Source organism: Schistocerca americana, chromosome 1, assembly GCF_021461395.2.
Source record: "Schistocerca americana isolate TAMUIC-IGC-003095 chromosome 1, iqSchAmer2.1, whole genome shotgun sequence".
NCBI lineage: Eukaryota > Metazoa > Arthropoda > Insecta > Orthoptera > Acrididae > Schistocerca > Schistocerca americana.
The window spans coordinates 596,247,719-596,262,605 of NC_060119.1; the positions used below are offsets into that span (position 1 = coordinate 596,247,719).

The following is a 14,887-nucleotide window of genomic DNA, read 5'->3' on the forward strand; positions in this document are numbered from 1 at the left end:
TGTCCTCATCATTTCAACATCATCGTCATTTGTGACAGTGGTTGGATTGGACTGTGTAAAAATTGGGACTTTGTACAGGTGCTGATGACCGTGCAGTTGAGCGCCCCACAAACCAAACATCATCAGTAGATCTTTCATATAGAAGGATGGCAAAATACAAGATACACTACCAAATCCAAGCATCAAATAAATAAAATTAAGATGATACAGACTTCTTGAATGTGCAGGCCTAAATAATTTGTGGAAGAAGTTAATATAAGAGTAAATGGCCTGGCCAAGAAATGGTGAGATTCAACATGACGTCATAGAACACGGATCTACAATGTATTAGGTCATAAATGAAGATGCCCTCCTAAGAATAAAAAAGCAGACACACCCTTTCATTGTACACAAGCAGCTTGAACTAGACCATAGCGATAATGCTAATAACAGTGGGTGCTTTCTTTTTATATTCAACTATTTTCAGCCCGGGCTACTAACTGACTTACTGTGTGCTAACACCTTTTGCACTGATTGAATGCCGATACTGATTATCTCTGTGACAGTTGAAAGTGCAGTGGAACTCTGAAATAAGTTTGTCACGGATGCACTGAAAAGAATATGTCTGTCTTTTGTTTTCTGAAGTCCTACATTCAAATGTCAAAATGCTTCTTCATGCGAGACTTACTCTCACTATTTCCTCTGATCTGTGCCAGTTATAAAGTGTATATGGGATATTAGGTTATCTGTGATGTATAACTGTTAATTATTTTATAATATCTAGTTACATAAATATAGCCCACATTATTGTGGAATAAGAGCTCAATGTAAGTGTCATTTGTATTGTGTGTAAGGTTACACATGGCATTTATATACTAAATTATTTTGGAGGTAAGTAAAAAAGCTTCACTCGTAATTTCTTTAGGATCAGCAAGAAGAACAAAGGCGTCAGCAGCAGAGGGCACAGCAGCAGCTGTCACAGCAGCAGCAGCACCAACAGCAACTGGTCCATCAGCTGCGTCAGCAGCTACAGGCTGCCGCAGCAGTAGCAGGCACAGTGCCTGTGCCTCCTGCAACGGCAGCTAGCTCATTACCCACAGCAGTTGCTGCTACAGGGTCCACAGTCAATGGTATTTCCAGTTCTGCTGTAGCTCCCGTTATAGCTACGAGTAGTTCCCCATCAGCTTCATCTTCACTGCCAATTGTTGTCACAACTGTAACGTCTGTCACAGCAGCAACTGTCGTTTCGTCTGTTGTCAACGCCATTCGTAATGCGAGAACAGTCACTGCTTCAGTATCGCAGGTATGTCATCTAACTCTGTGCAGATTATAGGAATGTAAACTTATCGAATGGGATGTATTTGCAAAAATATTACATTATTTTGTATAATAATGCATGTTATATTCTTCTCTGTACAAAGATGTCCTCCAGGTACTAGTTTTGTTACAGGATGCTTACAGCTACAGATCTTTTTTAAATTTTAATATGGTATTTGAAAGTGTAGGAGTTGTGTGTTTGTTTTCAAGGTTTGGATCATACGAGATACATTTTCTGTTTATGAACCAGTACCCGTTATTTCGAAATAAAACCGAGAACTCAGTTGACTCGTACTAGCTGTTCGGTGCCTTTCGAAATACGTCAAAAAAATCTACCGCTTAAACTGAATTTTGGTACTATAAACTAAAATTTGACCCTACGTTACATATTCTATATCTTATTCTTCGTCTAAACTGAGTTAGTATGTTCATGTGTAGTGCTGTGCACTGCAGTATTTTCCGTTACACATTTCACATGTTTTTTCTCGATAATGTACTGCACTATAAATTTGCAACAGTAGACCAATCGCTTGCTTGCCGTAACGTGTCACTTTCCCAGTGTAAGACATGAGGGCAGGGCAGGAGAGGAGCTGACCAATACACCAAACACAGAGATATCTGTGTCTCTGTTTGTAAACAGTATATGTGTTTCTTTCCTTTGCTTCATCACTCACAATATGCCGCCAAAACAGAAATGAGCTCCTAATGCTCTGATGGTAAAAGAAAAGTGGCAAATTTTACATATGGTCAGTAGTGGAGAGAAGACTGAAACAAGGGTTGCAGAACATTTTCAGATCCCAAAGTCTGTTCATTTAGTGACAACAGTGAGCACGCGATCCCAGCTGAAGATGAGGTAGTGGAGGATTTTCACTGTTTAAATGCTTCCGAGACATGCACTTACAGCAGGCTCCATTGTCTGATCCTATGCTTTGAGAAAAGACTCATGAAATAGCTCACCAAAAGGGAATTTCTGGGTCTGTGTGTCCCGAGGGCTATCACTTTTTCAGAAGAGGTACAACATCAGTGCCATCAGTGTCTGAGGGAGCACATAGAGTAAACAAAGAAGATGCCAATGAGTGGGCATGGGAACTTCAGTCATTTGTGTTACCCAAGAGACTTGTTTAATACAGACATTTTGTATAACTTGATGCCTGAAAAACCACTACATGTCAAGAGACAAAAACATCATGGAGGAAAACGCACAAGGAGAGACCGGCAGTGGTCTTGTGTTGTAATTCGGATGGTTCTGAGAAGCAGAAACCATTAGTGATTGGAAAATACAAAAATCCATATTGATTTAGAAAGTTAACCCATTTAATCTGCCATACCAATAAGAGAATAGCAATAAAGCTTGGATGACCAAATCTCAATTCTGTAGCCATATCTTGAAGTTTCAATAACAGATGGCGGCAAGGAAGATACATATTCTGCTAACTTTGCACCACTGCTCAGCACATAAGTCCAGTGACCTGGAACTTCTGCTCGTAGAAGTTGTCTTGTTACCAGCTAACTCCCCGAGCCGTCTGCAGCCATTAGAGCAAGGAATAATCGCCTCAATGAAGCATAGTAACACATGCTGATTTGTTAAAGCTACCACCAATGCAGTCAAACTATAAGAAACAGTTCCAAATTAGAATGTACTGCAAGCTACCTGTAACAGATATGCTGCTTGGGATGAAGTTATAACACACACCATAACTAACTGTTTTAAGAAGGTATGAACAGAAACTGACAGTATTAACAGTAACTGAAACTGAAGATGCAACTCACCAATATTTGAACTCACTCATAATGTGGATACAACTTTGGATTCTGATGCAACCTTTATGCAGGCTTACACTTGGTTGTGCTGTTTTGTATTATCAATATAGAAAAATGTATGCAGACAGATTGCAAAATCTGTGCTGCTGAAGAATCAGTCATCAGTTCTGTTGATGGTCCAGAAGAGAATGACAATGCTTTACTGTTGCCTTCTGTGGAGGAACATGAAGCTCAAAACTGCCCCCACACTGAAGTTGCTCTTCACGAGAGATTTTCTGCCACTTCTGATGTCTCCATGGCATTTGCGGCTGCTTTGAATGTGGTATGTTGAAAGAGTGCCATACATTACAACTAACAGTTCAGCAAACAACAATTAATGATGGCTTTTTTTTTTTCAAATTAATATATAGAAGTAAAAGAATAATGCTGTAAACTAAAACATGTATGTAATTCTATTGTTTAAAAAAATTATGACAAGCTTTTGACAATATGTACATCTACTTCCTCAGTTAAACAAATGACAGAAATGCTATTGTACATATACACTGTAGTTATTTTTATTTCTTCTTATAGATCATGATAATACAGCACCCTCATTTGTTGGTACCCATAATGTGAGAAAAGGTTAACTCAACAGTGATATATTTTTATATAAAAAAAAGTTAATTCAAACTTCATTAAACTAAATGGGCTATTTTTTGGCCTCTTGAAATTTGGTTAAACAAGGCTCTACTGTATACTTGTACCAATGCAACATCCCCCCTCCCCCCTTTTCCACATTCTACGAAAGTAATACAGACTTGGATTTAAAACAAGCATGAAAAGATAAAATTAACACAATTAAAAATAGTCATATTACAGTTTCTGGATATAGGAGATCTTATCACCAGAAAAGAAAATGGATAAAATGCACAAGAAAATGCTTATGTATGATGATGTGATTATGGAGAACAAGCTAAAAATGGTGCAAGTTTGCAAGTTCCAACTGGAAGGTACATTTGATGAAGACTTACTAAGTTCAGGTGCCACTCTAGAACTATATTCACAAATCCAGGATACATTTTATAGTAAACATCTAGTAATTTGACCTAAGAACACAAATATGAATGAAATAAAAATGGAAGTTATCTTCATGAGCTATTTTCTTCCATAATAAAGAATGTATTACAAATGAAATGAAACAGTTTATGAGTACTTACAGCTCCTTTTAGAGTGCAAACTGAGAGGCAGCGAAACATGATGAAACAATCCAATGCATTTGAACTTTCTAAAATAGCAAAGCATACACCTCACCATAATAATGTTTTTGGATTAAGAAAGTCACAAAATAATGTTTTGGCCATTCAGGAATTTCTTTATTGCAGCCAAATTATAGAGGTAAACTCCTCAGAGGTAATTGAAGTATGAAACATGTGACACAAACTTCACAGAAGTTTTCTTGTGTACTCTTGCGGGACTAGTACTTCTGGAAGATAGGATACTGCATAGACATGGATTAGCCACCAACTAGGGGATTATTTCCAGAATGAATTTTCACTCTCCAGAAGAGCGTGCACTGATTTGAAACTTCCTGGCAATAGAAACTGTTGGCAGGGACACGAACATGAGGTGGGCCTTTCATGAGCAGGTTTGAGTCCCAGTCAACACACTGTTTTAATCTGCCAGGAAGTTGCTTCATGGTGTTTTATGTGGAAATATCTGTGCAAACAATTAAATTTTGTGAATGAATGTAACTGAACCTAGAACAGCTCTCAAAAGTTTCACACATAGCACATATCACCCCCTTTATGCCAAAACAGTGAATGTGCAGTATATACTAGTTTTGAGATACAGGTGTTGTTTCACAAGGTCATAAAAATCAGCTACACCAATTTAAGGAATTGATTTGCATCTGATCTATTGTTACCATATTTACAAATGTTAGGATATGAGACTCACAACTGTGACTCCCTCCCATTGAAGGAGGATGATGCATATTCATTGATCTGGCATAATGAAGGCATAATTAATTTTCTCATGTGTACTAAAAGTAAATCCAACACAAAATTGGAATTGGCATCAGGCATATCAGATGCTATTGCTTCAAAATAAACAATAAAACCTACAAACTGAAGATCGTATCAACAGTAAAACTGTGAACAAACAATTTAAATCACAGAAACCTTTAATCTGCATCAGAGTCCTATTCGGTATTTGGTTTAAGCAATATGTCATGCACAGTTTCATCACTCAACAAAGAGTGATAATATTCGTGATGTATCCATGTAATCATCTGTTTCTCACACACAGTGAACAGATCCTTAAGTTTTGCTACTGCTTTCGGAAGTTTTTTGTGTATGCCTTGGGAACAGAAACATTTGCTGAAGATCATCACTTTTCTTTTTGATGTTGCTTCACTAAAGACGACTTTAAATTCTGTCTTATAAAACAATGAAAGAAGTTTTTAGAGCCAGTGGTTCATTGTTATAGCAGAAGGGTTGATGGAGAAGGAAGAGAGATGAAGGAAAAGGTTCGAAAATCTGAGAGTTTGGAAAAGTCTTCCAGAACACCGGGTCTGGGGAGACTTACCAAAATGGATGAGAAGGAAAGACTGATTGTTGGGGACTGCACTGGATGTGATTTGAAAACCTGGTGCAGGTGGAAGATAGGGTAACAAACAAGACAGAGATTACCGACACATCATGCAGGGGTTAATAAAAGCAGAAAGCTAAGTGCATTGTGTGTGGTAAAAGTGGGGACAAGGAAAAATATTACTGAGAAGAAATCCTAATGCCAAAGAAATTAACATACATTAATGCCAGGTGGGCGGTGAGAACCAAGGACATGTTGTAACACCAGTTCCCATCTGTGGAGTTCTGAGTAACTGGTGTCCAGGGGAAGAATCCAGATGACACGAATGGTGAAACAGACACTGAGATCATGATTGCATGTTACAAAGTATGCTCTTTAACAGGATATTGGATGTCGCCAGTGTACACCCTTTGTCTATGGCCATTTGTCCTAACTGATAGGTACACAATATGTTATTTCCAAGGTGCCTCTCCCATGTGGCAATTGCAGTTGATCCTCTTTTACTTTCTGTGTCATTCCACAAATAACAAATGTTGCCTCAGTTTTCCAAATTGTATGTGGTCAGATCATATACTTCATGTTTTCTCAGGCAGAATATTTGGCTACAAACCCGCCCCCTGAATTGTTCAGTGTGGTTTGTAGTCGGAAATCTACAGCCACAACACATAGGTCGTTTTGTGATAGCATTTTGTCTTCATCACATGTATTTCCAGCCACACCTCTTCTCTGCAAATACCTCATTAAGGTCTCTTAACAGAGAACCAAAATCTCAAATGTGGCATTACAAATTACACACTTTTTGCACTAACCCTTGCTTTTCATCCTAAACTACCAAGGCTAAAAATTAGAAGAACACAAAAAATTAAACTCGCTGTTGCATAAAAGTTTTTGCACACATATGTGGTTTTGGCATAAAACAGGCATTAAGCACTTTATAAAGAACTTCAACAATAAAAGTGATTGACTAACTTTGATTTATTCTTTTGGGTACAATCAATACCTTGTCAGCTTTGCAAAATATATACGTATCATGTACTAAAATTCAAAGAATTTATATTTTTTTGGGTTCTGTGACATTTTAACCTAGTCAACTACTGTGAACTATCATGCTCTTGTTTATCTTCATCAGTACAGTTCTGCACCAACATCATAACTAACTGGCACAAAATATGACTGCACATTACATACTTGTACGTAGGAGAAAAGCACATGTTTCAGAGGAAAAGCGTGGGCAGAATACATGGGGTAGAGAGATCGGTGCCTAGTTTTCAGATTTTGTCCCCCCCCCCCCCCCCCCTCCCCTCCCTCCTCCTAACACTCATAACACTCAAACATGCAATTCACACATCCGAGAAAGGCATACTGACTTAGATTGCATACCAAAGTTAAGGAATGGAAAAAGGGGTAGTGTGTGGGAGTTTAACCAAAGACAGTTGATGCAAAGCACTAATATGCAGTTACATATCCCCAAACAGTTTAATTTTGGTTGTGATATGCAATCCATTAATTACTTATACATGTTTTATTTAGTGTTTATTTTTTGTGTTTAATGCCAAACCTGCTTTAATGTGCATCAGTGTTCAACCCATTAGTAATCAAACTTTTTATATCTGAATGTATCTGAAGAATGTTGGGATTTCAGGATGGTGCATCCGGCCAGGTGCGTACCGTAACCAGCTCCACACCCATTGTGTCTGTAGCTGGCCTCACACCTGCTCAGGTGCAAGCTGCAACTCAGCGCCTCGTAGCACAGTCCTCTTCTGCAGCCACCTCATCTGCAACAGCTGTTGTTGCCAAAGGTTTGCAGACAACAGTTTTAGAATACATGCAAATTGTACAGCTGTATTGCAGGACACTTCCATTCCCCTTGTGTTTTGGTCAGTAAGTTTGTACACTTCCAATTACGCCACAATAAATTTGTTTTTATTGTCTGCATGTAATTACAAATAAGTTATAATTTTTTGTTCTTTGGGACCCACAGTGAAAAATATGTCCTCTAGTGACATGATTGTTATGAATATCAACCCACTACACTGCTCCTTAAATGATTTTTATTTTATAAATCATTCACAATGAGCCCATTTTGGCATATTGCCATCATCAGGTGCTCTGTAAATACATAACTAAGTGATGGTCTTAATATAATGGTCTGTAACTGTGATGAGAAAAGTTATAATACATTTGTTTGGTTTTTTACTTTACATGTTACTGTGATGTCCTGTCTTCTTTTAGAATTATTAGTTTCTCCTTAGATGTACGTTGGAGACATATCCGACTTTTAGTCAGTTTTGATGTATGCTATTTTCCTCTTGACAGCTTGTATGACACTGAACAGTGATATTGCATGTTTACATAGTTACCATTATTGATGATTGGAAATTCAGTTCATATTTATTATTTTTTGGTTTGGTTCTAATTATGTTTTTGCCTAGAATTTGTTTTATTTTCTTGCTTTATAATGCGAATAAAGTTTTCTGTGTACATTTTGTGCTTTAGGTCAGTTTGTTCAATCAGTAAATTTGTGGCATTGCTGTATGCATAAATGGGTAGTTTCCTCGCATCTGGTACAAAAAAGGCCTCCCAGTGAATGGTCAGTCAATTCTGTACTCGCATTTGATATTGTCGGTTACTATCTTTGCTGTACTATGGACTATTTGATAAAAACCTCACTTGGTACTTTATTCTTCTCTTTGGGTCGCATTTTGTATAGTGTCTCTTTTTGTTCTTAACCTGTTGACATCATTGTGGTGAAGATTATCTCTTTGTACCTCATTGTTGCATAGTTTGCTTTGGGCTCATCCTAGTCTGTGTCTCGTCCGCTGTCAGTCAGGTGTGTTTATCTCAACAACTGCTTGGTGTGGTGTTCTCTTCAGCAGAGGGTCCTCCCACTTTGTGGCCAACCCCCAAGTTGCAGCAACATTGTCATTCGTTGTCATCTGACGTCAGGGGGGCCTTTCCCTTTGTGCACACGGTGTTTTTCTGCTCACTGCCAAGAAGCCTGTCAATGTCACTGGGGGTCCTGCACATGCTGTGGCAAAGAGTGACATCCTACTCGGTGCGTCAAAGACATGTAACCGTCTCCTATCATGCCCCACTAGTGCACCAGGATATGGTATGTGCGCTGCAGTCGGTAGTCCCTCCAGGCGACCCCTTTATGCTGAAATTGTTCCTCACACTTTGTATTTCTCACCAGGACATTCATTCCCAAGTGTAGACACTTTCTTTGTACTAGTACTAATAAGAAATATTAGAACACAAATTAGTGATATTAAAACTATCAATATTTCTAAAGTTTGGTGCAGGTCCCATTACAATTTTTTTTTAACACTATGCTTTGTTGATTTTAGGAGATTGATAATAAAATAAAATAATAACTTAAGCACCCTAAAGAAGTTGTCCATATATTTTTTCCTGTTGCTTCACGGTCAGCTTGGATCAACTGCTTCCTCAGCCTGGATCAACTGCTTCGTTGCCTGCCATCTAGGCACATATATTATACTGTTATACATCCCCATGTCTACTCGAGCTATCACCTCCTGATTCTACATAGCTTACATGGCAGTCAGTATGACTGATGTTATTGAACGATACTTTGAACCACAAAAGACTCGAACTGAGGCAATAAATCTAGTTTCTGTTTAGGTATTAATAATGACTGTGTGCATGCCTTGAGGCCTTTCAGTCAGTCTAAATCCTTTGCTTTGTAAATGTTACATACCATCTGTAAAGTATTTCACTTACACTGAAAATTTTTCTGTGCAAATAAGGATATCTTGATTATTCAATATATTATATTGGGTTTTTCGTTATTTAATTATTTAATAGAAATAATTTTTTTTGTTTTGTGTTGTCTTAGTATATTTTATAGAATTGATCTTTTATATTACAGTTTGTGGGTAATATAAGTTTTTAATCAAAAATATTGGATTAAGTTTATTAAAGTAGGTTTAATTTGTCATAACTCTCTTCGTGTACAAATCTGGTCAGTCACTGCGGATGGTATGAAATCACTCTGATCTGTAAACCGAGGGGTAACGACAGTGTGGTCACATGTGTTTCCTCTTATAGCTACAGTTCTAAGAAGCTGTTTCCATCGTTACACAGTGTGGCCCCACAGTATTTCGTTGTCCTGTGAGTGTTTTCTCAGTATTGCAGTACTTGTGTTGCATAACTCCTCACCAGTAGAGAATGTATGAGTGTAGCTGGTATACCATATTCTATATAAAGGACAGCAAAAGTTGTAGTTTCAGTAGCACCAAATGTGGATGGACATGTCACAGAAAGAAGTTGTATTCCTCCATGCCCACTAATGTGCTGACAGTCCAACTAGACACCAGAGCCTCATCTGTCGGCCCATGCTGATTGGATCATTTAATCAGATGGTTCTGACTCCTACTTATATAGCATTTATATTCACTTGTGCGAGAAATTCAAGAATATTGCTCAAGTGTGTGGGACCCAAATAGGACTAACAGGGGATATTGAATGTATACAGCGGAGGACAGCACGAATGGTCACAAATTTATTTAACTGTGAGTGGGAAAGCGTAACAGAGATATTGAAGGAACTGAACTAGAAGACTTGAAGACAGACATTAACTATTCTGAGAAACAAAATTCCAAGAACTGGCCTTAAATGTTATCTCTAGGAGTATACTACAATCCCTTATGTATCACTCACATAGGGGTCGCGAGGATAAGATTAGCATAATTACTGCACACAGAGAGGCATTTAGTCATTTTTCCCATGCATCATATGTGAATGGAATGTAAAGAAACCCTAATAACTGGAACAATTAGGCATACCCTCTTCCATGCACCTCACGGAGGCTTGCAGAGTGTAGATGTAGATATTTATACTAATTTATCGCGTCTGTCAGAACATTAAATATAGATTTGGCAGTTCAATCTAATTCAGTGTGGTTCTTTAAATGTTATAAAAGTTAATGCCGTAGAAGAGCTACACAACTAGTGATAGGTGGAACAGGACCATCCACAAATTATGTTGGCCAGCTGTTAATTTTTTATAAAAACAAAGGAAAAAAATTTGTTTTTCATAGAAATTAATTTCTTCTTTGTCAGAGGATTGATTGTAAAATTTTGTAGACTTTTGCATGCATTTGAGACAATTCTGGAAATATTTCTTTGCACTCTGACATTGGTATGAGCATTCAGCAGCTTCTTGATATGATGAAAATTACTGTTCATGCATTTTTTCTTTGACGCAAAGAAACAAAATGTATCACTAGGTGATAAATCATTAAATTTTGGCACTGAGACAGTAATTTGATGTTCAATCTACTGTGTGGCATCTGGTATTGCTAGTATCAATTGCATTATCATATCTTTGTTTTTTTTTCTGGTTTCATTGACTACTTGTGTCAGATAAATTTTTGCACCATGTCACAACAACTGTTCTTCAATCCTGTAATGCTGCAGTCACAATATGTCATATCTGACTGAAGAAAAGAATAGACATTTTCGTGGATGTAATTCATGAACAAATGACTGTTGTCAATGACATTTCATCTTGGAAGACACAAACAGTTGCTGTGTAGTTTTTGACTGGTAGATACACATTTGGTCTCGTGTTACAATTTTATGAATAAATCTCACATTTCCTCTGTCAATTTTTTTGAGATTTTCGTTACTCCAACTGATACAAGCCCATTTATGAGCTTTGACAAAATGATGTGGAATATGTTGGGGACAGATCTTTTTCACAGCTAAATTTCATGTAGTATTGAATGTGCTGCAGTGTCTGGTGAGCCTGAGGCAGTGTTTGGTGAGCCTGAGGATGCCTCTGTCTCACAATAACTTATATGTACTGATCATGTAACACACAGCATGAACATTTTTGGACAATGTTCACAAAATTTGTCATTGACATATGTGCGACCATCATTTATGAAATTGATTGGTTGTCAAAAGCTGAACAAGTGATTTGTAATAACTTCGCCAGAATTTCTTACAGTAACATTAGGCATGGTCTATGCTTGCAGTATATACTCCAATCTAAATTTAAGATTTTCCTGTTATCAATTGCAGTTTCAGATTTTTGTTTCTAGTTCTATGTAGGCAGTACTGCCTTTAATATGTGAGACTAAATGTTACTATAGTTTTTAGTGATCATATTTCAGAAATCAGAAATAAATTTAAATGCAGTAATTGAAGAGTGCTGAGAGATACACCTTTCTCTAGCTGAAGCAGTTTGTTCTACAAATGTTTCTAATTATTTTAGTATACTTACATTTAAACATGCATTTGAAGTAATTTCTTTTCATTGTTTTATGAACAGGTGTACCAACAGTAACGGGATCAACAACAAAGACAACAATAACCCAAGCACAGCTGCAACTGTACAGGCAACAGGCACTGTTGAGGCAGCAAAGAATTGCTACCCAACAGCTGAAAGTTCTGCAGGCACAAGCAGGTCAGAAAGTGTCAGTAGCTATGACTGCTGGAGGTGTTACCACAGTGCAAGTTTCACAAGCTCAGCAGCAAAGAGCACAGGTGAGACATTACAAACTAATAAATGTTCCTTAGTGTTAAAATCTATGAACAATGTTATTGTAGATTATGGTCTTGAAAACATTGTGATTAATTGGAGTTTAATTCCCTACTAACAGTGCATAAATTTAACTGTTTCAACTATCATTTATATTGTCATCCCCAGCCGTTATCCTCTAAATTAAATAGCTCAGCATTATTCATAAATGCTATTAGTGTCACTGAATTGCAAGGTCTATTACCAAATTTAGAATATTTTTCACTAACCCTCGACCTTAACGCCTAACTTTTATCTTATTTCTGTTAACTGCTGAATCTTAAGTATTATCCATTTAAACCATTACATTCCTAAAACACCATAGACTAGATTTTCATTTTTTACATATCTATGGAAAGGTAACTGGCAGCAAATTGAACATGTTTGCAGACATAAATCTCAAGACTGGTACACATACACTATGTGATGAAAAGTATCTGGACACCTGGCTGAAAATGACTTACAAGTTCATGGCGCTCTCCATCGGTAATGTGGAAATGCAGTATGGTGTTGGCCCACCCTTAGTCTTGATGACAGCATCCACTCTCACAGGCATACATTCAGTCAGGTGCAGGAAGGTTTCTTATGGAATGACAGCCCATTCTTCACGGAGTGCTGCCCTGAGGAGAGGTATCGATGTCAGTCGGTGAGGTCCTCCACAAAGTCGGCGTTCCAAAACATCCAAAGTTGTTCTATAGGATTCAGGTCAGGATTCTGTGCAGGCCAGTCCATTACAGGAATGTTATTGTCTTATCATCACTCCGCCACAGGCCATGCATTATGAACAGGTGCTTGATAGTGTTGAAAGATGCAATTGCATCCCCCAATTTTCTCTTCAACAGTGGGAAGCAAGAAGGCGCTTAAAACATCAATGTAGGCCTGTGCTGTGATAGTGCCAGGCAAAGCAACAAGAGGTGCAAGCCCTGCCATGAAAAACACGACCACACCATAACACCACCGCCTCTGAATTTTATTGTTGGCACTACACATGCTGGCAGATGACGTTCACCGTGCATTCACCATACCCACACCCTGCCATTGAATCGCCACATTGTGTACTGTGATTCATCACTCCACAACATTTTTCCACTGTTCAATCGTCCAGTGCAAGCGAGGTGTCGTTTGGCATTTATTGGCATGATGTGTGGCTTATTGCACACGCTTGACCATGAAATCCAAGTTTTCTCACCTTCCGCCTAACTGTCATAGTATTTGCAGTGGATCCTGATGCAGTTTGAAATTTCTGTTGATGGTCTGGATAGATGTCTGCCTATTACACAATGCCACCCTCTTCAACTGTCGGCGATCTCTGTCAGTCAAGAGACGAGGTCAGCTTGTATGCTTTTGTGCTGTACGTGTCCCTTCAAGTTTCCACTTCACTATCACATCAGAAACAGTGGACTTACGGATGTTTAGGAGTGTGGAAATCTCACGTACAGACATGTGACACAAGTGACACCCAATCACCTGAGCACATTCAATGTCCGTGAGTTCTGCGGAGCACCCCATTCTGCTCTCTCACTGTGTCCAATGCCTACTGAGGTCACTAATATGGAGTACCTGACAGTAGGTGGCAGCACAATGCACCTAATATGAAAAACATATGTTTTTGGGAGTGTCCAGATACTTTTGACCACATAGCATATTTAAGACGTGTTGATACTTGGAGCCCTCTGCTGCAGTAAATACAGATAGTAAGGAAGCACTCTGTTAAACTGTACTCGTCTGCTGGCTACAACAAAGAGCATAATGAAATGTCACTTGTGTCACATTGTTGTGCCCATGTATGCTTTTAGTTGTTGTCAACTGTGACCAGCTAATTTTTTGAAAAATGCATCATATTAATGAAGAACTTGTGTGCAAGTTATTTTTGTATCTTAAACTGTAGCCACACACACTGATCAGCCAGAACATTATGACCACCAACCTGTCCAGGTGATAGCATAGTCACCGTGACAAGGAATGACTGCTAGTCAGACACATGCACATGTAGTATCAGTGAGTGTGCTGTATGTATATAGAATGGGGAAGGCATGTGATCTATCTCTGTTTGACCGAGGCCGAATTATGATGACCCGGAGGTGCAGCATTAGCATTTCAGGAACTGGACAACTTGTCAGGGGTTGGAGGAGTGATGTGATGAGTATCTTCAATGTGTGGTGAAACATGATGAGTGTGTCCAATATGTGGCGAAACCGAGGTGAAACTTTGTCCAGGCATCATGAGATTGGGCAGCCACCCCTCTTTACAGATGTTGGACATTGTTTGGTTGGCAGACTGGTAAAACAGGACAGGTGGCAAACTGTGGTGGATCTAACATCAGACTCTAATGCTGGGCAGAGTACAAGTGTATCTGAACACACAGTGTACTGAACATTCCTAACAATGAGCCTCCGCAGCTCATGCTTGTGCCAATGTTAACACCACTTCGGCAACTACAACTGAGATGGGCACTGGATGTTGTTGCAGTGGCAGAACATTGCACAGTCTGACAAATCCTGATAGCTTCTTCATCATGCCGGTGGGAGGGCAGGAATGCGTCTTCCTCCAGGGGAACAGCTGTTTGACATCTGTACTTCGGGTAGACACGCCAGCTATTACGTAGGTGGTCATAATGTTCTCGTGGATTGGTATATACTGATAAGTCAGACATTATGACCACTTGATTAGTAGCATATAAGTCTACCTTTGGAATGCAATACAGGAACAATTC

At 38.6% G+C, this 14,887-nt stretch overlaps 1 protein-coding gene across 3 annotated transcripts in view; it reads left to right on the forward strand.

Annotated features, from left to right (window-relative positions):
• LOC124606851 (helicase domino) overlaps positions 1–14,887 on the forward strand; it is a 402,945-nt gene that overhangs the window by 308,018 nt on the left and 80,040 nt on the right. For all 3 annotated transcript variants that reach the window (XM_047138941.1, XM_047138934.1, XM_047138951.1), the window contains 3 exons: positions 905–1,282; positions 7,271–7,427; positions 11,926–12,140. In XM_047138941.1, the coding sequence (XP_046994897.1) occupies positions 905–1,282; positions 7,271–7,427; positions 11,926–12,140 (750 nt within the window). The remainder of the gene's footprint in view (positions 1–904; positions 1,283–7,270; positions 7,428–11,925; positions 12,141–14,887) is intronic.